Source organism: Patiria miniata, unplaced genomic scaffold, assembly GCF_015706575.1.
Source record: "Patiria miniata isolate m_02_andy unplaced genomic scaffold, ASM1570657v1 HiC_scaffold_8, whole genome shotgun sequence".
NCBI lineage: Eukaryota > Metazoa > Echinodermata > Asteroidea > Valvatida > Asterinidae > Patiria > Patiria miniata.
The window spans coordinates 10,695,745-10,719,482 of NW_024037075.1; the positions used below are offsets into that span (position 1 = coordinate 10,695,745).

A 23,738-nucleotide genomic window follows, 5' to 3' on the forward strand; every position below is an offset into this window, starting at 1 on the left:
CCAGAAATCGCAGTCAGAGATTTTTTTTCTCGCAATTTTTTGATGAAATATGAGTCATCCATCCTTCCTCGTACCGTACAAGAGGTTTGGGGAAATTTTTCAAAACCTCGCTTCTTTATAGGGTGCAGACCAGTAAATCGGTCCGAAATTGCCTGCGCCGGCCAAATCACGATTTGCATGCCCTCAAAATCTTCGGTATTTGAGCATGCTGTGGGCCATGAACTTGAGGGTTTGTAAAAAATATGGGTGGAAACCGTGCACAGGACTGGGAGCTTGCAGTTCTGTGTAATTTGATGTAATTTGGACCCTAAAAGCGCTCTATTTTGCAATGGAGTGTAGGCATCGTTTTTCAAAATGGCGATGGGCTTCAGGACTATTTTCAGGGGTGATCATCTTCAGAGGGAAATTTCTCCTAAAAGTCATCAGTTGACCCCCCGAAAATTGAAAAGAAAATGAAAGATGATGACATAAGCTTTAATTTGATGTGTGTCTCGAACACCTTGGAGAGTTGTGAGTATTTTTCCCGAATTTTTGAAGTGGGAGCATTTACCATTGGGGTCTATGGAAGTTTATTTACTGGTCTGTTACCTATAGTTTCAAAATTGCGCCTTCCATCGTTTGTCAAATGTTTGCGGAGTGTTTTTTTTTTCAGGGGGGCGGAACCTTGGGGGGGGGGGGCAGCGTTTCAAAAGGGGTCACCAATGGCGGTTCCGCAACAAATACGCCAAAAATCTGAATACGGCCGATGGACCGTCCTCCGATCACAGCAATTTCGAGCGAACAAGGGGGGGGGGGGTGTAATTTGGGGTCGGAAGGAGCAAAAACTTAATTAACGCCCGTTGGGGGCGCCCTACAGTAAGGTAGCCGCAAACAGAGGGCTTGTTTTCAGGCCAGAAATCGCAGTCAGAGATTTTTTTTCTCGCAATTTTTTGATGAAATATGAGTCATCCATCCTTCCTCGTACCGTACAAGAGGTTTGGGGAAATTTTTCAAAACCTCGCTTCTTTATAGGGTGCAGACCAGTAAATCGGTCCGAAATTGCCTGCGCCGGCCAAATCACGATTTGCATGCCCTCAAAATCTTCGGTATTTGAGCATGCTGGGCCATGAACTTGAGGGTTTGTAAAAAATATGGGTGGAAACCGTGCACAGGACTGGGAGCTTGCAGTTCTGTGTAATTTTGATGTAATTTGGACCCTAAAAGCGCTCTATTTTGCAATGGAGTGTAGGCATCGTTTTTCAAAATGGCGATGGGCTTCAGGACTATTTTCAGGGGTGATCATCTTCAGAGGGAAATTTCTCCTAAAAGTCATCAGTTGACCCCCCGAAAATTGAAAAGAAAATGAAAGATGATGACATAAGCTTTAATTTGATGTGTGTCTCGAACACCTTGGAGAGTTGTGAGTATTTTTCCCGAATTTTTGAAGTGGGAGCATTTACCATTGGGGTCTATGGAAGTTTATTTACTGGTCTGTTACCTATAGTTTCAAAATTGCGCCTTCCATCGTTTGTCAAATGTTTGCGGAGTGTTTTTTTTTTTCAGGGGGGCGGAACCTTCGGGGGGGGGGGCAGCGTTTCAAAAGGGGTCACCAATGGCGGTTCCGCAACAAATACGCCAAAAATCTGAATACGGCCGATGGACCGTCCTCCGATCACAGCAATTTCGAGCGAACAAGGGGGGGGGGGGGGGGGGTAATTTGGGGTCGGAAGGAGCAAAAACTCAATTAACGCCCGTTGGGGGCGCCCTACAGTAAGGTAGCCGCAAACAGAGGGCTTGTTTTCAGGCCAGAAATCGCAGTCAGAGATTTTTTTCTCGCAATTTTTTGATGAAAAGTGAGTCATCCATCCTTCCTCGTGCCGTACAAGTGGTTTGGGGAAATTTTTCAAAACCTCGCTTCTTTATAGTTTCAAAATGGCGCCTTCCATCGTTTGTTGTCAAATGTTTGCGGAGTGTTTTTTTTTTCAGGGGGGCAGAACCTTGGGGGGGGGGGGGGCAGCGTTTCAAAAGGGGTCACCAATGGCGGTTCCGCAACAAATGCGCCCAAAATCTGAATACGGCCGATGGACCGTCCTCCGATCACAGCAATTTCGAGCGAACAAGGGGGGGGGAGGGGGTAATTTGGGGTCGGAAGGAGCAAAAACTTAATTAACGCCCGTTGGGGGCGCCCTACAGTAAGGTAGCCGCAAACAGAGGGCTTGTTTTCAGGCCAGAAATCGCAGTCAGAGATTTTTTTTCTCGCAATTTTTTGATGAAATATGAGTCATCCATCCTTCCTCGTACCGTACAAGAGGTTTGGGGAAATTTTTCAAAACCTCGCTTCTTTATAGGGTGCAGACCAGTAAATCGGTCCGAAATTGCCTGCGCCGGCCAAATCACGATTAGCATGCCCTCAAAATCTTCGGTATTTGAGCATGCTGTGGGCCATGAACTTGAGGGTTTGTAAAAAATATGGGTGGAAACCGTGCACAGGACTGGGAGCTTGCAGTTCTGTGTAATTTTGATGTAATTTGGACCCTAAAAGCGCTCTATTTTGCAATGGAGTGTAGGCATCGTTTTTCAAAATGGCGATGGGCTTCAGGACTATTTTCAGGGGTGATCATCTTCAGAGGGAAATTTCTCCTAAAAGTCATCAGTTGACCCCCCGAAAATTGAAAAGAAAATGAAAGATGATGACATAAGCTTTAATTTGATGTGTGTCTCGAACACCTTGGAGAGTTGTGAGTATTTTTCCCGAATTTTTGAAGTGGGAGCATTTACCATTGGGGTCTATGGAAGTTTATTTACTGGTCTGTTACCTATAGTTTCAAAATTGCGCCTTCCATCGTTTGTCAAATGTTTGCGGAGTGTTTTTTTTTCAGGGGGGCGGAACCTTGGGGGGGGGGCAGCGTTTCAAAAGGGGTCACCAATGGCGGTTCCGCAACAAATACGCCAAATATCTGAATACGGCCGATGGACCGTCCTCCGATCACAGCAATTTCGAGCGAACAAGGGGGGGGGGGGGGTAATTTGGGGTCGGAAGGAGCAAAAACTCAATTAACGCCCGTTGGGGGCGCCCTACAGTAAGGTAGCCGCAAACAGAGGGCTTGTTTTCAGGCCAGAAATCGCAGTCAGAGATTTTTTTCTCGCAATTTTTTGATGAAAAGTGAGTCATCCATCCTTCCTCGTGCCGTACAAGTGGTTTGGGGAAATTTTTCAAAACCTCGCTTCTTTATAGTTTCAAAATGGCGCCTTCCATCGTTTGTTGTCAAATGTTTGCGGAGTGGTTTTTTTTTCAGGGGGGCAGAACCTTGGGGGGGGGCAGCGTTTCAAAAAGGGGTCACCAATGGCGGTTCCGCAACAAATGCGCCCAAAATCTGAATACGGCCGATGGACCGTCCTCCGATCACAGCAATTTCGAGCGAACAAGGGGGGGTGGGTGTAATTTGGGGTCGGAAGGAGCAAAAACTTAATTAACGCCCGTTGGGGGCGCCCTACAGTAAGGTAGCCGCAAACAGAGGGCTTGTTTTCAGGCCAGAAATCGCAGTCAGAGATTTTTTTTCTCGCAATTTTTTGATGAAATATGAGTCATCCATCCTTCCTCGTACCGTACAAGAGGTTTGGGGAAATTTTTCAAAACCTCGCTTCTTTATAAGGTGCAGACCAGTAAATCGGTCCGAAATTGCCTGCGCCGGCCAAATCACGATTTGCATGCCCTCAAAATCTTCGGTATTTGAGCATGCTGGGCCATGAACTTGAGGGTTTGTAAAAATATGGGTGGAAACCGTGCACAGGACTGGGAGCTTGCAGTTCTGTGTAATTTTGATGTAATTTGGACCCTAAAAGCGCTCTATTTTGCAATGGAGTGTAGGCATCGTTTTTCAAAATGGCGATGGGCTTCAGGACTATTTTCAGGGGTGATCATCTTCAGAGGGAAATTTCTCCTAAAAGTCATCAGTTGACCCCCCGAAAATTGAAAAGAAAATGAAAGATGATGACATAAGCTTTAATTTGATGTGTGTCTCGAACACCTTGGAGAGTTGTGAGTATTTTTCCCGAATTTTTGAAGTGGGAGCATTTACCATTGGGGTATATGGAAGTTTATTTACTGGTCTGTTACCTATAGTTTCAAAATTGCGCCTTCCATCGTTTGTCAAATGTTTGCGGAGTGTTTTTTTTTTCAGGGGGCGGAACCTTGGGGGGGGGGCAGCGTTTCAAAAGGGGTCACCAATGGCGGTTCCGCAACAAATACGCCAAATATCTGAATACGGCCGATGGACCGTCCTCCGATCACAGCAATTTCGAGCGAACAAGGGGGGGGGGGGTAATTTGGGGTCGGAAGGAGCAAAAACTCAATTAACGCCCGTTGGGGGCGCCCTACAGTAAGGTAGCCGCAAACAGAGGGCTTGTTTTCAGGCCAGAAATCGCAGTCAGAGATTTTTTTCTCGCAATTTTTTGATGAAAAGTGAGTCATCCATCCTTCCTCGTGCCGTACAAGTGGTTTGGGGAAATTTTTCAAAACCTCGCTTCTTTATAGTTTCAAAATGGCGCCTTCCATCGTTTGTTGTCAAATGTTTGCGGAGTGGTTTTTTTTTCAGGGGGGCAGAACCTTGGGGGGGGGGGGGGGCAACGTTTCAAAAGGGGTCACCAATGGCGGTTCCGCAACAAATGCGCCCAAAATCTGAATACGGCCGATGGACCGTCCTCCGATCACAGCAATTTCGAGCGAACAAGGGGGGGGGGGGGTGTAATTTGGGGTCGGAAGGAGCAAAAACTTAATTAACGCCCGTTGGGGGCGCCCTACAGTAAGGTAGCCGCAAACAGAGGGCTTGTTTTCAGGCCAGAAATCGCAGTCAGAGATTTTTTTTCTCGCAATTTTTTGATGAAATATGAGTCATCCATCCTTCCTCGTACCGTACAAGAGGTTTGGGGAAATTTTTCAAAACCTCGCTTCTTTATAGGGTGCAGACCAGTAAATCGGTCCGAAATTGCCTGCGCCGGCCAAATCACGATTTGCATGCCCTCAAAATCTTCGGTATTTGAGCATGCTGGGCCATGAACTTGAGGGTTTGTAAAAAATATGGGTGGAAACCGTGCACAGGACTGGGAGCTTGCAGTTCTGTGTAATTTTGATGTAATTTGGACCCTAAAAGCGCTCTATTTTGCAATGGAGTGTAGGCATCGTTTTTCAAAATGGCGATGGGCTTCAGGACTATTTTCAGGGGTGATCATCTTCAGAGGGAAATTTCTCCTAAAAGTCATCAGTTGACCCCTCAAAAATTGAAAAGAAAATGAAAGATGATGACATAAGCTTTAATTTGATGTGTGTCTTGAACACCTTGGAGAGTTGTGAGTATTTTCCCCGATTTTTTGAAGTGGGAGCATTTACCATTGGGGTCTATGGAAGTTTATTTACTGGTCTGCTACCAGAAGCAATCCGCGCGGTGATTTCGACCCCTACAGACCAAAATTATTTTGGTCTCTATATCCTACAGTCCGGCCACCCAATTGATATGTAAATGAGGCCCTTTGTTTTAGGCCTCATGCATAAATTAGGTCGCTTAAGACTATACACACTACTAAGGTTCCTTTCATAGTTTGTTCAACCAATACATTAAGCAAGAGACAATTGGTCATTGAAAACTGTAGTTTGTTGCGACAGTCTCATTGAAAACTTTTGAAACTAGTGGGACTATTCATTTTACTGGATTCAGTCACTGAGGTCTATTTTCTGGAATGAAAAAGCTAATTAAAAGTATAATAGCTTAATTAAAGTGTATTGGGTCGCTCGAGTAGCGTCTGACTTGGGTTGGTAACAAGTCATTTTTTGCAATCCCAAGTCAAGTCACAAGTCATTGTTTGCAAGTCCAACTCAAGGCACAAGTCAAAGCTGGTATTTACAAGTCAAGTCACAAGTCACAAAAATAGCGACTCGAGTCCGACTCGAGTCCAAGTCACATGACTCGAGTCAGCAACTCTGAGTTTACCTATTTCAAAACCAGCTAAATGCAAGGCAAGACAGAACAAAGAGGCAATCTTTTTAACACATGACTTTAATTTGACTGGAGTGAAAAGCTTGTATTTTTCATTTTTTTTTAAATTGCGAACACAGTCACTGGTGTAAGACACAATTGGAGGGGAGATGAATTTCTGAACAAAATGAGATGGAATGCAACACCCATCAAACACAACTTTGGTTAATTCATAACATTTCAATTCTATATATTTATCATCGACTTTTTGCGAAAGCATACTTTCAAAATCCAGACAGTAGGCTTAGGCCTACTCTAACAATGGCAGTTTTCCTTTGACTTTGAAACCACACATGATCTCCAGAAATCAAATTCTTACACATGCATGGTATCTATTCTTGCAGCCTCTACATAAGAAAAAACACAAACATCAAATCCAAACGCATCATTTTTTACTGCAATTTCATTTGAAAAACAAAACAAAAAACAATGTCACATAGCCTACTTCAAGAAAAACAGAAGAAAAAAAGGAAGACTTTACTTTCGTCTGAATTACAGGAAAACGTGCCCAGGATTAAAACGACAAAATTTAATCATGCCTATCTAGTTGTGCTATAGGCGAAGAAAACGACGGCATGCATCTTTGTTTCTCATGAATCGGTGCTCCGTCTGGAGGTCCGATACTTGTTATTTTTCTCGCCTCCGCTCATCATGCATGTCAGCAGGACCAAGTAATTTGCCCATTTTTTTTTTCAGCTCTACTGCACGCGGCAACACACTGAACCAGTCCCCGTGGTAGTTTCTCATTATGGATATGTGTTCAATACTGCTCTTTATTCAACCCATAATCTGCGCGGCTATAGGAGCGCTAGTTTTGTGCAGTTGAGTGCGTGCTACTATTTCGCTGTCCTCATTTGGGGGAGGGGGGGGGCGACTGCAAAAAAATTGGAAAGTTTGTCAAAATTTTGAAACTAAGCAAGTATCGGGAACAATTTTTCGACTTCACGTGTAATTTAAGTCTTTACCTAGTCTCACTAGAACACGCGTACGTACCCCACTCAACCGAGAAACACCCACCGATAAAAGTTAATCTCGACTCGGAGGTACACTACTTGATGTGTACATAGGGGGCGCTATCATGAAGCCATCTAACCGTTTCGTTTTACCGATTTTATTGTGACCCAGTATTGACCCCCCCCCCCAAAAAAAGATACAATGAAAAAAGAAACGTGCGCCGCGCCAGATGCAAACACTTGAGCATTTTTCATTCATAATTTGGAGATCACGTGGTAATCCACTTTGACGTCATACATGTACGTCACACGTGCGCAGTACTTCCGTTACGCGTTTAATGCACCTGCTACGTGTCTTGTATCCGACTCTTCATTCATGAGCAATAATCATCAGCGCAGGGAGTGTTGGAGCCAGACTACGGTATTGCGACATCATATCCGGCATATTGGCGCGACCGACCGGCTTTTCGTCCTCAGAGTTCGCCTTTTTCTACACGGTTTTCACAGTAAGTACGTGATTTCTGTTGCAAAATCTTATCGGGAATTTCGCAGAGTGAATAAGGGAACATTTCTACCATTTTCTAATGATCTTTAATGAAAGAAAAAAACAATGAAAAACGCGAAATCGGTTGTCAAAAAATGAGACGTAGGGCCTACTTGTCACATTCCTTTCTGAAGTTCCTCCATGCTTTATTGTGTGCTCAGCAGCATGCTCAGCCTATCATCAACTGATCAATCATGTCCATTTCTTGTCAACGCATTATTTTTGGCTTTTTTCGCAAATTTGCGAAGAAGCCTTTCTTTCTGTTCTCATTTTTATCTTTCTTCTTCTTTTACTAAATCCCATAGACTTTGTACACGTTTTTTCTTAGCCCCATAAAATAAAGATAGTGGATATTTTGCCGGAGGTAATGACGGCAAACTAACGTTTACTAAAGGTTTGCCGGCGGTAATCCATATCAACAGAGGGCGCTGTACTCTTTAAGATAGGGCTGAATTATAAGATGTATTAAATTCCCACCAAAAGTTGTGTAGCACGTTTGGTGTAGTGGTTAAACAAAGGCTCTAGTAAGCGGGATGACTCGCGTTCGATTCCGACCGCAGCACATTTAAAAAAAAATTTCTCATCCCCAAATAAATAAGAATATTCTTCTCTTATTATTTTAACATGTCTCAAACATTTTTTTGCAGAGTATTACATTTTCTTTTTCAGATTTGTGGCTCTGGAGCCGTGGAGGATTTGTTTTAAAAGGGAAATAAAGTCCGAAATTATATAATGGTCTGAATCCCATCTTGTGAATACGAGGTTACAACGACAATTTTTGCATGGAGCCAGACTAAAATTTGTCACCGGAAAATGTTTAAGTACAAAAAAACAGTAACTGCGCATGTTCAGTGCATATCCGGCAAACTAACGTTTACTAAAGGTTTGCCGTCTCCGGCAAAATATACACTGCCTAAAATAAATGTGGCCAATTTACTGGACTAGGCCTAGGCCTTCCTCCGTTAACATAGGCCACACATCCACCATGTACAAAAACATGTCGCACTTTGTCAAATTTTGATTTTCACTTTTAGGCTTAGTTTGTTGTAGGGTTTTTTGCTTAACATGCTTAAGAAGCATACTTAACCCTCTTCATAGGCTAATTAGCCTTTTCCGGATGTCTAATTTTCATGAAATTTCATCATGTTCATGTTGAAATTTTGATACGCAAACGTGTGCAAACAAATCTGGAAATTACACAAAAAATAGACATCTGACAAAAGGCAGCACTTTCTGATTGGCCTGTAAAGAGGGTGAGTATGCTATTTCAGCAAAAAACCCTACAATTGAGTACAAATTAAGCCTAAATGTGAAAATCAAAATTTGACAAAGTGCAACATGTTTTTGTACATGGTGGATGTGTGGCCTATGTTTACGGAGGTAGTCCAGTAAATTGGCCACATTTACGGGGCTAATGGCTGATGCTAGTACATGTGGATAGAACTTAACTTTGACTTGGAAAGCATCGTATCATTTGGGAGTCAAGGAACCACGCACTTGTACACACAAAAAATAGTCACTTGCATACTGTACTTTACATATTTTACATGGTACGAGTCGTCTTAACTGATATGACAGGAGGTACGAGTTGACCAAGGTACGAGTTGTCCAAGGCACGAGATGTCCAAGGTACATGTACGAGTTGCCAAAGGTGCAAGTTGACTCGAAAGCCTACATGTTTAGTTACTGAAGCCAAGGGAACAATAAGTGATGGCCAGATATGGGAATCTTTCCCAAAAATTAACCCTAACCCTGCCAGACGCATCACAGTGCATCAGGTGGAAAAGTCTGGTGCACTTTGATTGAAAATGCTACCAACACCAGTGCATAAACCAGGCCACTTCTAAGACACTGAGGGCTAGTCCCATAGAACAATGCCAGAGTTGTATCCTGCTACGTTGGGGGACCACAGACTCTGAGGCAGTTTGGCCTTGAGACTTTTGGCCTGATGGATCTTGCTACACTGGGCAGGCTTGTCATTTCGCCAAGTGTTGCATGTTGCTGCGTCTGGCAGGGTTTCAAGCCAATATACCCTGGAGGGTTAGGGTTAAGGTTATTATTAAAAAGAGATGAGTTGACCAACATGTATGTTTCTGTTTCGTGCAGGTTTTTTGTCGAACAGTTTTGAAGTAAATTCTACCACCAACATCACTGACCATGCCGAAGAAGAGAGCGCCCCCTAGCAAGAGAAGAGGCAGTGCGCAGGCCGCGCAGACAGACAAAGAAGTGAATGGCAAGGCAGTCAATGGGAAGGCCGCTACGAATGGCAAAGGTGGGCGGCAAATTAAACAGATTTTGCCCTTGAATAGACCTTTCTACGCTTGGTTGACAAACTGCATTTTTGCCAACCACTGGTTGCAAAACTATGGAAGGTCCAAAACTGCAAAAGTGAAGAAGATATTACAAATAACCAAAAAATTATTTGATTGTTGGATATACAATATTGTCAACAAAGCTAAAACATAATTCCTAAACATGTTTTTTTTTCTTTGTATTGAGGGCGTAAAGGGGACTTTTTTGGGAAAAACATGTTGCCAACCACGGCTTCCATTAATACGCTTGCGGCAGCCCATATAAAATGGCGCCCATGTTTACAAACAAAAGAAAGGTCTATATGTTGAACTTGTTTGCTTTATTGCTTAGCCATCCGTTGAGATAATAAACACAATGTATAATATGTAAAAAAAGTGGCATCGGGCATCAGGATGCAACTTGCTTTTCCACGTACATGACGTAGCTTGTTAAAAACTTTAATTTCAGGGAAATTTTGCAAAATGGAGCAAGGTAGAGCTTGGTAACTTTTACTTAATTTTAACAAGGCATTGACTTCATCAAAGCAAACACACTGAAATGTATAATATGAAGCCCATGTGCACCTATTTAGTTTACTATTTTCGCCTGTTTACCACTGTCCACATGCAGCTTCAAATGGTGTGAATGGCCTAATCGATGAATTAGATTCCTTGGATATGGCCTCGGATGCCCGCGCCTGCACCGGTGTTCTCTCATCTCATCCAAGCAGCAGGGACTTGAAGATCGATAACTACTCACTCACGTTCCATGGCGTGGAGTTGTTTCAGGATACCAGGGTGGAGTTAACATGTGGGAAGCGGTACGGACTGATTGGCCCCAATGGTTGCGGTATGTATCAAGTTCCAGCATCTTCCCATTTTCACGTTCCATTTTGTTACACACGGATACCCCCCATCTGTGTGATCACGTAGTAAATATGTCCCTTCATGCCATTGTTTCTGCAGCATGATGGAACGTATTTTCAATTAAACCATTGCTATGACGTCACACTATTGTTAAAAGTGTGGATTCGGATCTACGAATCTCTTACACTGGTCACAAAGTGTGGATTCGGAACGACGAATCTTGAGTAAAGTGTGAATTCGGAATTACGAATCCACACTTTGAACATGTCGGACATTTGTTCTCCATAATGAGCATGAATAGGACGTGAAAATTTGCTTTCTAAAATTACCAATGCATCTTCACTGTCAGATTTTCCGCCGTCACTGCAAAATCTACTTTTAGTCAGAAAGAAATCGTCGTCTGAACTATCCTTGACGTAAGGAGCCTATACACACAAAATGACTTAATTGGTTGTACGGGTGTGTCGATACACAACAATGTTGCAACCTGACGCCACTCAGTCCGCACTTGTGTACAATGTCTATGGAGAGTCATTTCAAGTGTTTCCTAACAATTTTGGAAGCATTTATCAGTCCCAGATTCATGTCTTATCATCATTTTGGCAACGAATGGCCTTCATTGAGATGATATATGAAGAAGAGAGTGGCGTCAGGTTGCAGAATTCTTTCCAATACTTCTGTTGACGTAATGGTTTAAGTCAAAGAATAAACTCGCAAGTGTGGATTCTTAATTTACGAATTCACTCGGCGCTTCGCGCCTCGTGAATTCTTAAATTACGAATCCACACTTTCTCGTGTATTCTCCTTAACTTAAATGGCCCAAAGATTGCCATGTGATTACAAAGATGGCAGTATCTGTCAAACGGTCCATTCCTTAGGATTGTTCTCAAAACATTTCTAAACAGTTAATTTTGTAGACTTGGGGATCTGAAAATATTTTGTTTTAACTTTTTTCCATAATTAAATCCCAATGAATCAAAGATTGCAAAAGTGCCAGCAATATTAACTGTAAATAACTTATAAAGTTTACGGGTAACACCACATGGTGTTACCCGGAAACTTTATAATTGATCTCATCCGCCGTGCAAAGCTTGAAGTCATATATAATATTAACTCTCACAAATGTCCAACCATGGTCAAGCGCCCTCTGTTGATCTTAGAAGTGACTGAAAGAAGGTCTGCTTTGTTAAAGGGAATATACATCATTTGCTTTTGCTATAATTTTCAGAAATGGATGGAATTGGGGGGTTGGAAATATAAAGCAAATATAGTTACACTGACTTTTTTGAGGTTTTGGGTTCGAAAATGCTATAAAAACCAAGAAAAACGATCATTTTCCTGTAGTCTGGCTCCCTGACTCCATATAAGAAGAAACAGAGCAGTTCACATACATTGGGGAATGGTAAGGTCAGGGAACCAGTCTAGCTGGCTCATACCCGTTCATAGGTGTGTAATCGAATGCAAACAAGTGCGATGGTCAATTGGGGCCAGTATTTGAAAAAAAGCCAGTTTTTTCCAACGCTGATCGGCCGATCAGCGTTGGAAATTGATACAAAAATACCACTTTTCTTGAAAATGACAGTATACCAGGTGCCATGATTTTAACAGTCCAGCAAGGTATTTCAAAATGATTTGGTAGTTTTATTTTTTGATGTTTGCAAATGTTGTATTTTCCCTTTAAGTTAGTGGGGTACCAATGTTTCTGTTGTTGGATTCTCTAAAATAAAAACAGTGCAACAAGAAGACCGGTGAGGGAAAGGTTTATATAATTGTACCTGCCCCCCCCCCCCCAAAAATATATATATCAAATTAAAAAGCATCATATTGGGTATTTCTCATTGTTCTTTTTTCAGGTAAATCCTCGTTCTTATCCTCCCTGGGGAATCGGGAGGTTCCCATCCCGGACCACCTTGACATCTTTCATTTGAAGAGGGAGATAGCTGCTTCGGACAAGACGGCTTTACAGTGTGTGATGGAGGTGGATGAGTTGAGAGTAAAACTGGAGAGAGAGGCAGAAGAGCTAGCTCATCTGGACGGACAAGGTAGGATGGGTGGGGTCACACGTGATAGGGGGAACATCGCGAACACAAACTGACAGATTTTCATGAAGTTTAAAGGGAATGTACAACATTTGCTTTTGCTGTAATTTTCAGAAATAAATGGATTTGGAGGATTAGTATGTTATTGAAAATATTGTTAAACTGACTTGTTTCACATTTTGGGCTTGTAGACGCTGGAAAAACCAAAAAAACCTATCATGTTCTTGTAGTCTGGCTCCCTGACCCCACTTAAAATGAAACAGAGCAATTAATACACTTGGGGAATTGTAGGCTCAGAGAATCAGTCTAGCAGGCTTGTACCCCTTCACAGGTGTGTAATCAATTGCAAAGAAAAGTCAGAATAACTAAATATGTAAACTTAGGAACAGTTTTTGATAAAAGTCAGTTTTCTCCAATGCTGGTCAGCCGACCAGCGTTGGAAAAATACAGTTTTTCTTGAAAATGTCAGCACACCAGGAGCCACGATTTTAAAGGATGATTTGGACTGTCAGTCCCTAACAATTCAGTAAGGCATTTCGTTATAATTTGATCATTTCGTTTTTGATGTTTGCAAATGTTGTATCTTCCCTTTAATATGCTAGTAGGATTTTTCATGGGACATAATTATGCAAAGTTTAACTCAAGGCCAGGTCACACAAATGCGAACATCAATTTGAAATGTCATGGCAAGTGTATGCCCTACAAATTCGCAAAAGTTGAACACATTTTAACTGTGGTGAAGTTCTTAGCAAATGTTTTGTAATGGCAAAGTATTTCACATTTACATTCGTGTGAAGTATGAACCCGCCTATAGTTTGACAAAGTGTTTTGTAATAATTATGATCATTGGGCATCCGTATTTCTGTTGGTGAATGAGTGCAAATGGACTGCATTTTCCTGAACATTGTTGACCAAAAGCAATGATTTGTTTTTCCCTGTGTCAAATTTTGATATTTTGAGGTAACTCTGTGTCCGAATTTTATACAATTTGTGTCTGAGAGACATTAGTCTACAAATTCAAAGGATAATATCAAAGGGCAGTTATTTACCCCCCCCCCCCTCAAATGTATGGGGGTGGAGTTTTGTCCCCTCTTAAATGAGCTGAAATCCTTATCAGCAGTATGTATCAATCCATATTTTGGTTTGTCAAGATTTGAAGGGGTGCTGTCATGGGTGTCATAGTGGTGAAAGATTAAGTTGTCACCACTTTGACCCGTCATCACCATCTTTCCTCATTGCAGATGCTGAAGACACACTGATGGAGATCTATGAGCGTCTTGACGAGATGGACTCGGACAATGCTGAAGTCAAGGCGGCTCGCATCCTCCACGGTCTCGGCTTCACTCACGACATGATGCACACCAAGACCCGTGACTTCTCTGGTGGCTGGCGCATGAGGATTTCTCTTGCGAGGGCGCTCTTTGTCAAGCCGCATATGTTACTATTGGACGAGCCCACCAATCATCTGGACCTGGAGGCTTGCGTGTGGTTAGAGGAGGAACTGAAAAAGTAAGCTCACGATTTTGTGGATATTTCAGCTTTCAATCTGTGGTGACATTGGTTGGATTTCCACCAAAGCAATGCGACTGCATTGGATTCTTTCAGACTACTTGGAATTTTCCCTTTTTTTTAACCAAAAGTCCTTAACTGTCTAACCAAGGAAGTGAATGGACCTTAGAAGAAAATTGATAATGAAACTACCCAGGATAAATATGATGTTAAAGTTAAAATAGAAAGTTGATAGAACGATAAGAGCTTGGATTCATAAGACATCTTTGAATTGATTGGGAGAGGGCATTTTGGGAGCTTTCTATGGGCTTTCCTGGTTGCTGCTGAGAGCAGCCTAGCCTGGGTCAAGGTGTCCTGCGATAGTGTCCGATAATCGATGGTTCGCCGCTTTTAAACAAAACAGTAGCCACATGCTAGGCACTCACATGTACTGTCGAAGCGCAAACAGCGACCTCATGCAGCTAGGCTACATAATGACAATCAGTTTGTGCAGAACGAATGTAATGGCCTATGTTTTTTAAGAAATTTTTGTTAGTTTGTCGCTGGATTTATTTGAAGTTATATTCGGTCTGAGGATTTCAAACTTGTTGGAGAATTTAGCCACACTGTCCATCTCTATGGTCCATGTACAATCTGAACCCCCACAACCAAGTACTGAATAATAATCTCATCTTTATTCGCACACGAGGTCATCGCTGGAAATCCAGCAACAAAAGAAAGAAAACCATAAGCCAAGGCGCACGTTTGCTCCCAGGCCTAGCCTTGTGTTGTAGCCTAGTCAAGGGAGGTCGCTGTTCACACTTCGTACAGTATATGTGAGTGCATGGCTTGCAACGTTGTTTATGTTAGGAGTCGAACATCGGACACTTGATCTCAAACACCTTGACCAAGGCTAGGAACAGCCTTGGATATCCCCCATGCTCACATCTACTTGAAGATTAACAATAACAGTCCTTCTATTGAGGTGCTAACTTACAAGTTTTCCCTCTTCTATGCTTGTTCTTTTAAAGTAATTTTCTTTAACGAATTGTTAATGTTCACATTGTCTTCACAGCTATACGAGAATACTGGTCCTCATATCGCACTCTCAAGACTTCCTGAACGGTGTGTGTACCAACATTATCCATATGCACCTGGGTAAACTCAACTATTACAGTGTAAGTCAATTCCCAAACCCCACAGAATCTAGAAAATCCAACAGAATCCAACAGCTAGCTACTTTTAGTTGGATCTTCTTTAGTTGAGTGGTTAGTCTATTCATATTGTGTTGAAAGGCATATACAATCATTTGCTTTTCATGCATTTTTTTCGTTTCCAATAATAACACCACTCATAATCCAAATAAGAATGTTCAAAACCGGGCCTGTTAAAGCTTCAGCTCAGTGGATACATGTACTAAATTTTTGAGAAAACAGTGCAAACGATGCACAACCTTTTGATCACGAAACACAATTTTGTCATTTTTTTTTTCAGGGGAATTACGACAGCTACGTCAAAACCAGAAAGGAGTTGGAGGAGAATCAGATGAAGAAATATAACTGGGAGCAGGATCAGATACAACACATGAAGGTAGATTAAGAATTCAGTCGTCATCATTGACATGGTCAATTTGTTTAGTCAGAGTAAACCAAGTTCACAACTCTCATTTCAGTTCTTATGTTTTCTCTCCCATTTTTCATTTAAAAACCCTGAAATACACTGCTAACTAAATATTCTATTCAGGCATGTAAGTTTTCCTCAGATCCGCTGATTTCCTCGTTTTTTACTTCTCATAAATGCCATTACATAATGAAAAACACTGCACAAAGTCTTGTGTGGTTGGAATTTCCTCGTTTTTTTTCGCCAAATTTCCAGTTGCATGCCTGTGTTTCATTCAAAGAGGTCATTTTGATCTAACAGGAAGTTGTAAAATTGGGTCCATTTTGTTGTTCTGTTTGTCAGGATTACGTCGCTAGGTTCGGCCATGGTAACGCCAAGCTAGCCAGTCAAGCTCAGAGCAAAGAGAAGACGCTACGAAAAATGGTGGAAGCAGGGTTGACTGAGAAAGTGGTTACAGATAAGGTAAGAGTTATCTGAGGTGTTATCATTTTCTGAAATTTCCCAGATTTGTCAGTATAAAAAAAATAAGATAGGAATAGTTCTCATCACTGTATTTGTTTCTTTTTTGGGTCACAGGGTTTGTTGCATTGGGAAGTGTACAATGGTAATCTGCAGTTTCTAAGGGTGCCATGTTAGGCTTCTCGATATAAAGAAATGGACCCCATGTTGGTCTATTGCTCGGCCACATACTTTTGTGGATTTTTGTATTTTCCCCATTATCACCCTGACATACAGATGATGACATTATAATAAAAACAAACTGTTAGAGAAGTGCTTTCAGCCGACTTATTTTTGTATTTCTGTTGCAGACAATAGAATTCTACTTCCCTGAAGTGGACAAGATTCCACCTCCTGTGATTATGGTCCAGGATGTGTCCTTCCAATATGCTGAAGACAAGGTAATACTCATATTATTAAACATCACCACCCAAGAAAAAAACTGTATTGTACAGGGTGAGTAAAAAAAAGCTTAACCCAAACCCCAAAAATTATATTTCATATTTTAAAAAATATGTAGCACCAAAAATAATAATGACTCGAAAGCCAATTCATAAGGTACTTGTAGATGAAAAAATGACTGAAATTGGTCAGTGCGTTTAGAAAATATCAACATGTAAACACAATAACCCTAAAACCTGCAGACAGGTTTTAGGGTTATTGTGTTTAAATGGTGATATTCTTTTAAAAGATTGAGCAATTTCAGTAATTTTTTCATCTAAAAGTAGCTTATGAAATTGGATTTCCAGTCATTATTATTTTTGGTGCTACATATTTTTGTATATATGAAATATATTTTGTGGGGTTTGGGTTCCGCTTTTTTTGACTCGCCCTGTATGAAACAAATACATGCACCAAAGCCCTAGAATTTAAAGTTGTCACTCGTGCACTTAGTCGTACACAGCACCTGTGTCTTTAGGCAAGATACTTTATCACAATCACCTCTCCCAATGGACGTAACATTTTCAGTGCTATTGTTGGTTGAGGTAATTACATGTAAATTGGAAACCAGAGCAGGTTGCATGTTGAGCTCAGTGGAACACAGTTCCTGTGTTCCTATGCAAGATACTTTACCGTGATATCTCTTCCAACCCAGGAATTCTCTTAGCAACCTGAAGGGGCAGAGTTTGAGATTGTTTGGTTTGCACACTTGATTGTTTGAAAGGAGTGGTATTCAAGCACCCCTCAGCAATGACAATGATGGTTTTTTTCCCCCCTTTTTTCTTCAGCCACACATCTACAAGAATGTAGAGTTTGGTCTGGATCTCGACAGTAGGGTCGCGTTAGTGGGCCCCAACGGTGCCGGCAAGTCAACTCTACTCAAGCTCATTGTCGGAGAACTGCACCCAACAGACGGACTTATACGAAAGAATTCTCATCTACGAATTGGTAGATATCATCAGGTAAGGACTTCAGAGTGTAAATTGTAAACAGCCTGAGGTGATCAGGGTGACAGGAAGAAAGGCCATTTATTATGAAACTGGTAAACTAATCTTTCCAGATCTTTCGAAATCCCCTGGACGATTTTGCAAGATTAACCAAGCTAGAGTCCAGCTACTATTACTATACCTCATACATATTCCTGATCAAGAGCCAATTTCTCACAGGTCCACTCACCATCACCTGTCTGCTGCAACATTTGCTTTTTTCCAGTGTTGGAAGTTGACAAACTATACCTCAGGCAGCTAATAATATCAACTATACACTTTCAAACCATGTTATATTGGTATAATACTGTACACAGGACTTGATGACCCTTGAAAGTTATATACATGTACAAAGATTAAACCATTGATTTTATGCATATAGGAGGATTTGGAAAATACAAGAAAACTCCAAACCCCCATAACAACCCCCCTCCCCCCCCCCGAAAAATGAAGGGCAATCAAGGTACATATAGGTAAATTGTCACGTCTTTTTTTTTTGTCTTACAGCATTTACAAGACCTGCTTGATCTAGACATGAGTGCCTTAGAATGGATGAATAAGAATTTTCCAGAAATCAAAGAGGAAGAAAAAATGAGGAGAATTATCGGACGGTACGGCCTGACTGGCAAGCAACAGGTAAACTAAACAGTTGGACTCCGTATAAATGTACCCCCTTCGCCGTTCACCCTCTTAGTCTTCTCCACTTCACAACCCTTCAAATTTTGCAACACCACACCCACACTTGTAATTCCTTCGAGGTAATCTTCTGTGGAGTGTGGATAGCACTTCCTGCACAATTTTTGTGTGAGGTTAAGCTCAGAGCAAGCAGGCACATTTGTTTGTGAGCAGTGACTTTTTGTGTGACATACATATAAACTGAAGGCTTTTAAAGGTTGTACAACTTACTCTGAATATGGACTTCCCACTAGGTGGTTAAGAAAGCACCAAACCTGCATTTGATGTACGGCAATTACCCTAACCCTTCCATATCCCTTCACAATCCACCAAACAGTTTGCTAGGATTTCACAGAAAGCTGCAGCCCTTTTGGTGTTGCATTCCATGGGACCAGGTTCCCTTTGAAAGTTCCAGTACAAAGAATATGCCATAGGTTGCCTGCACAGTTGAGTATTTGGTAGGATTCAGAAAAGTTCCTTGCCTTTGAGAGTAAAGGTTAACTGATGACAATAGCTAAAGCAAACCAACGTAAGGAAATCATTATAATAAATGAAAGTGGAAAACTCCATTTTGAATTCATCTTCTGCAAATAGAAATTGAAACTCTGCCTAGCAATATATTTCATTTGTTGATCATTAAAATCTTTTTTTGTTTGTTTTACCTTTTCAGATCTGTCCTATACGTAACCTTTCGGATGGTCAGCGATGTCGGTGTATATTTGCCTGGTTGTCCTATCAGAGTCCTCATATGTTACTCCTAGACGAACCTACCAATCATTTGGATATTGAGACCATAGACGCTCTGGCTGACGCTATCAACGATTTTGAGGGCGGGCTTGTTCTTGTCAGTCACGACTTCAGATTGATCAACCAGGTGGGCACAATATTTCAACTTTAAAAAAAAATCTGTATTCATAAATACCTGAGAGAGTTTACCAATTCCTATTGGTTGAGAACCCGTCATGTGGGTGGTTTTAAACTGCCGGTAATACGCCGCTGTGTTCTGCTCCACATCAAGCAGTACGCACCGCGCTAGGCCTACACCGCGCACACGCCAATTTTCATATAAGGAGATTTTGAGTACTTTGCCCATGAGGCACTTACCGTAGACTTGGCTAGAGTGCTGATTCACAAAACATGAAGTAAAAGAGTCGAACTAAATTGTTGGAAAGTTGTGAACTTTTTACATGTTATAAACGAAAGGTATTTATGAATGGGATGTGCTTGGCCGGTATTAAACAAGTGCTTTTAGAATCGGTTAGGGGCTAATTATGTCCCTTGCCTTCGGCTTGGGCCATTGGGCGATTGTAAGCTTGCTAAGTGTTGGATTTTCCAGTTACTATGGCATCCAAGACTGAATTTGGCCCCGAGTCTAGGTTTGAATATACACTAGGAGGAATGTCAAAAGAGCATTTGAGAACTACCCTCAATTCGGGCGATTCAAAATGCAGTGTGCCACCAAGGGTTTGCCACGGAGAGTTCATTTTGTCCAGTGCAGTGTGGGAGATGGTCGACAAATTCGCAGCGCGGGACATTTGAAATTGTTCGTTTTTCCAGTCAGTAGTTTTGTAGGCGTAGAATCGAGTATCTGTTTTCCCTTTTATTATCTTTTTATCAATATGGTGGTGTTTTGTAAGGTGGCAGAACGCTAAAGCCCAATCTATAACAAAATAGCTCAAGTTGTCTACTGACACTCGTTCAAATGGGCCATGCTTTGTCGACAGTAAACTTGAAAAATGGACTCTCCATGGCAAATTCTTGGTGGCGCACTGCATTGTGAATCGCCCGAATTGCATGACATTATGCAAGACAGTAATTTCACAACGTGTTGGGTCCAAATTTCACTTTAAGACAAAATTCCTCCACATAATTTTCAATTCCAATGCTAGGTGTTAAATACACATTTTCTTTTTGGTTTATAAGGTTGCCAAGGAGATCTGGGTGTGTGAGAAGAAAACGGTTACCAAGTGGACAGGTGATATTTTGTCTTACAAGGAAACTCTCAAGAAGCACATACTGAAGGAAGAGAAGAAGGCCAAGAAAGAAAGTGGAAAGGGTGCAAGCAAAGCTAAGAATGGGGCCAACAAAAATGGCAAGAAGTAAAATTGGATGACTTCAAAGGTTGCGCACTCATAAAAAGTGTTGTTTGTTATGACAAAGTGCGATTGAGCTGTCAAAGACAAAAGTTTAAAGACATTTCAACAAAATGTTCTGCGAATATTATGTTTAACTGTCTTGACATTTTTGCTTTTATACAGAGATGCATAACTAGCGATCCGTCTTATATTTGATGAGAACTGCTGGTGTTTATTGTTGCCCTGAAAATTTGAATATGTGGTCGTTGTGTGCTTTTGATGTTTAACAAAGTGTTTAATTTAATGTGGAAAAAAAGGAACAAAAAAAAGTTAAATCTTGGTGTGTACAAAACCATGGACATTCTTAAAAGAAGAAATTCCAGTCTCATTTGAGTGATTCATTTGAGGGGAAATGAGGGCGAACGTTTTAACAAATTGTAGTTCAGTTAATCAAATCAGGTCATACCAGACCTACAACATAACCATGTCACTCTTTGTTGACATGTGCCCTGTTCTATAAGGGCTTGGTAGCTCTCATCCCTGGTTCCCATGACCTTTGACATCATGTCTCATCAGGGCTATTTGCAAGCTGTAAAAGACATATCGTCACTGGTTTCATGAAGGGACGGGCATGTGGATTTTGAAGAAAAACCATTTTTGAGCAAATCGCAAGAGAAATTTCTTCGTTTTTAAAACAGCAAAAACTACTACTTTGCAACAACTTTATGCAATAAGGAAACCTTGACGTAATTCTTGGATAGGTAAACTTTAATTTGAACCCAGTAATTATAATTAATACAGTGGTTAGTTAGCCAAAATTAATTAGTAAAGATGCCTGTCCCTCTGTGAAAACGAATACCTAACTGTTCAACATTTACGCCCTTCTTGTTTAATGTGCTTTTCCATAGGGAAGGGCGTGCGTGTTCGATTATGCGTGCGCAGCTGAGAATGTAACAAAGATGCCTGTCCCTTCGTGAAAACGAAAATCCCCGATGACCTACTTTTACTGCCTTTCCATGCACTACATTTTGTACGTGTTCACGGGGGCATGCATGTTCGCGTCTCTTCGTGAAATCGCATAATGCAATTATCGAGATGCCTGCCCCAGATGTCATTAATTTATTCAGGAATTAATGATGTTTTGCTTGCGGAAACATGTCAGAATGCTTAAGCACCGTGTTTTAAAGCAAAATAGTGAAAAAAAATCAAAATCGAAATAATTGTCAATTTTGACATGCCCATCCCTTCGTGAAACCGGTGACGATATATGGACTGTTAGCTCTTAATTTTGTTTCTTTTAGGGGGATATACCATGGCAATGCAGTACATTTCACTTTGACTGCAGACACCAAGATCAGTCTTACATTCTAGATCTTGCTGCAGACTGTATGGCTCCCATTTTACTTCGGACATTTGTAGGGCTGTCTGTTTTCAAATAATTTGGTATTCGATTATTAGAAACTGCACTTGACCGAATATTCGAATATTCAAAACTCACTGATCAAGTTTTACCAGCAGCGGCCACCTTCATGAAAGTGCGGTTCAAATATTTGGTTGACGAATAAATATTCCTGATATTTGGGACTCTCATGGAGATGTGCAAAATTACTTTAGGTGTTAGTCTCTGGCATCAGTGGTTGCCATTTTCAATGGCTGTTTAATTTAATTTAAGAGTTTTAGTTTCTTTAAGACTTAAGATTGTTTAGTAACTTAAATCCTTAATGAGTATTTATTGCTTTCTACAACAGTATTACATTTATTCAGTTATGACCAATCTGTAAACAGTTTGGGAATATTTTAATAAAAAACTTATGTGTATGGAAGTGATATTATACTTACTTGTTGGCTTGTTTTATTTCTACTAAAACAGTGATGCCAAGTGTTTCGCTCCTCCTCCGTCATTTATCAAGAACACATGTTAATTCTGTGAATTTAAACAATACCTGAGAATTTTTTTACCGAACTTAACTTCTGTAATTGATCTTAGAACAAGTGATCTTGCCATGTACCCACTGCCGCTTTAAGTAGGTACAATGACGTCACACCCGGTCCAGGTATGTGACCTTCGATTACCTTTATCCCTACAGGGGGCGGGGCAAGACCCTCCTTTTTGTGGTATTATAGGAATGGATTTTTATGCCACACAGCAAAACTCCACACAACGTATACATGTAGACTGATAGCGTTCTTTTGTTCCGGAATTCCACTAGTCTCTCCCTGCAATGACTCATCAACCACCAGATAGGAATAACAATTAACATGTCCTAAAAAGTGAAATTTGGCAGGGAAAATATTGAATCATTTAGTTGGAAAACAGAGAATTTTTTCAGACCAGACTCATAGGGTTTGTACACAGGGTGTCAAGTGGCGTACCTATATGAAATTCTTTCCTCATGGACCTTAAGTGCTGAAAATAGGCAACACGAAATCGGGCTTTAATCTCTCTTTAGCTAGCAAAGTTCTCCAAAATTTGTTTTTGGCAAAGAAATGGTCCTAAGTATTTCACCAACCAATTTTGAAGAATCAATTCAATTTTTATAGGAGACTTTTCTTCAGTATTTTCCACATGAGAAGGAAGTCAAGTGATTTCAAAATGAGGCTGAAGACTGGCCAACCAACCATGGTCCAACTATTTGAAAGACTTACCGCTTTATTCATTGCCATAAGTCTGGTACATGGCTGAATATGGAAAAATGTGTAGAAATAGAGACTAGTACCAGACATGCCAGATGTTTCGTTTGATCAAGTTGATCATGCGTGATATATTGTGAACACAGTCCGTTATATTATTCACCAAATTCAAACCATGTCATTAAACCAGCGAAAAATCATACCATCAATTTAAGCCATTAACTAAAGAATATCTTTCTCATTAACTACAATCAAACCATGTTTTAAAAAGGTTATATGCATAAGTAATAAGCACTGTGAATAATTAAAGCTATAAGTATATGTTATGCCATATTAGTTTAAATCATACCACACCGTTAACTAGACCAAAACCAAATGTTTTTTTAGTAGAGTCATGTCATTACCTGAATTACAACTGGGATTTGCTGAAATCAATAACTAGAATCTAAAAATTACCAATAAGTCAAGCCAAATAATGTCATAGAATCATCTAGAATACCAGTCATTAACCAAATACTTGAACCCCTACTACCTAATGAATTTGTATTGAATTCATGAAATAATATACTCCCAAAAAATGTCTGACAAATGTGACCTACTGAGGCAAATGAGGAATGTCCTC

The 23,738-nt window shown here is 40.9% G+C and overlaps 1 protein-coding gene across 2 annotated transcripts; it reads left to right on the top strand.

Annotated features, from left to right (window-relative positions):
* Positions 1-7,301: 7,301 nt before the first annotated feature.
* LOC119719262 (ATP-binding cassette sub-family F member 2-like) lies at positions 7,302-22,319 on the top strand. Of its 2 annotated transcripts, none has more exons than XM_038188642.1 (13): positions 7,302-7,467; positions 9,612-9,777; positions 10,428-10,646; positions 12,517-12,705; positions 13,944-14,211; positions 15,266-15,368; positions 15,685-15,780; positions 16,153-16,272; positions 16,620-16,709; positions 17,538-17,711; positions 18,243-18,371; positions 19,081-19,284; positions 20,334-22,319. In XM_038188642.1, exons 2-13 carry the CDS (start codon positions 9,663-9,665, stop codon positions 20,511-20,513), a joined length of 1,887 nt encoding a protein of 628 aa, XP_038044570.1. In that variant the 5' UTR covers positions 7,302-7,467; positions 9,612-9,662; the 3' UTR covers positions 20,514-22,319. The 2 variants fall into 2 exon arrangements, with proteins under 2 accessions (XP_038044570.1, XP_038044571.1); XM_038188643.1 differs by having other exon boundaries at positions 7,333-7,471.
* The last annotated feature ends 1,419 nt before the right edge of the window (positions 22,320-23,738 follow it).

What these genes read in the sequence shown, in the direction of transcription:
- LOC119719262 (XM_038188642.1), top strand. Translation starts at nt 9,663, where the DNA reads ATGCCGAAGAAGAGAGCGCCCCCTAGCAAGAGAAGAGGCAGTGCGCAG. An exon ending in AGCTCATCTGGACGGACAAG is followed by an intron (nt 12,706 to 13,943) that starts GTAGGATGGGTG and finishes TCCTCATTGCAG; the next exon opens with ATGCTGAAGACACACTGATG. An exon ending in ATCAGATACAACACATGAAG is followed by an intron (nt 15,781 to 16,152) that starts GTAGATTAAGAA and finishes TCTGTTTGTCAG; the next exon opens with GATTACGTCGCTAGGTTCGG.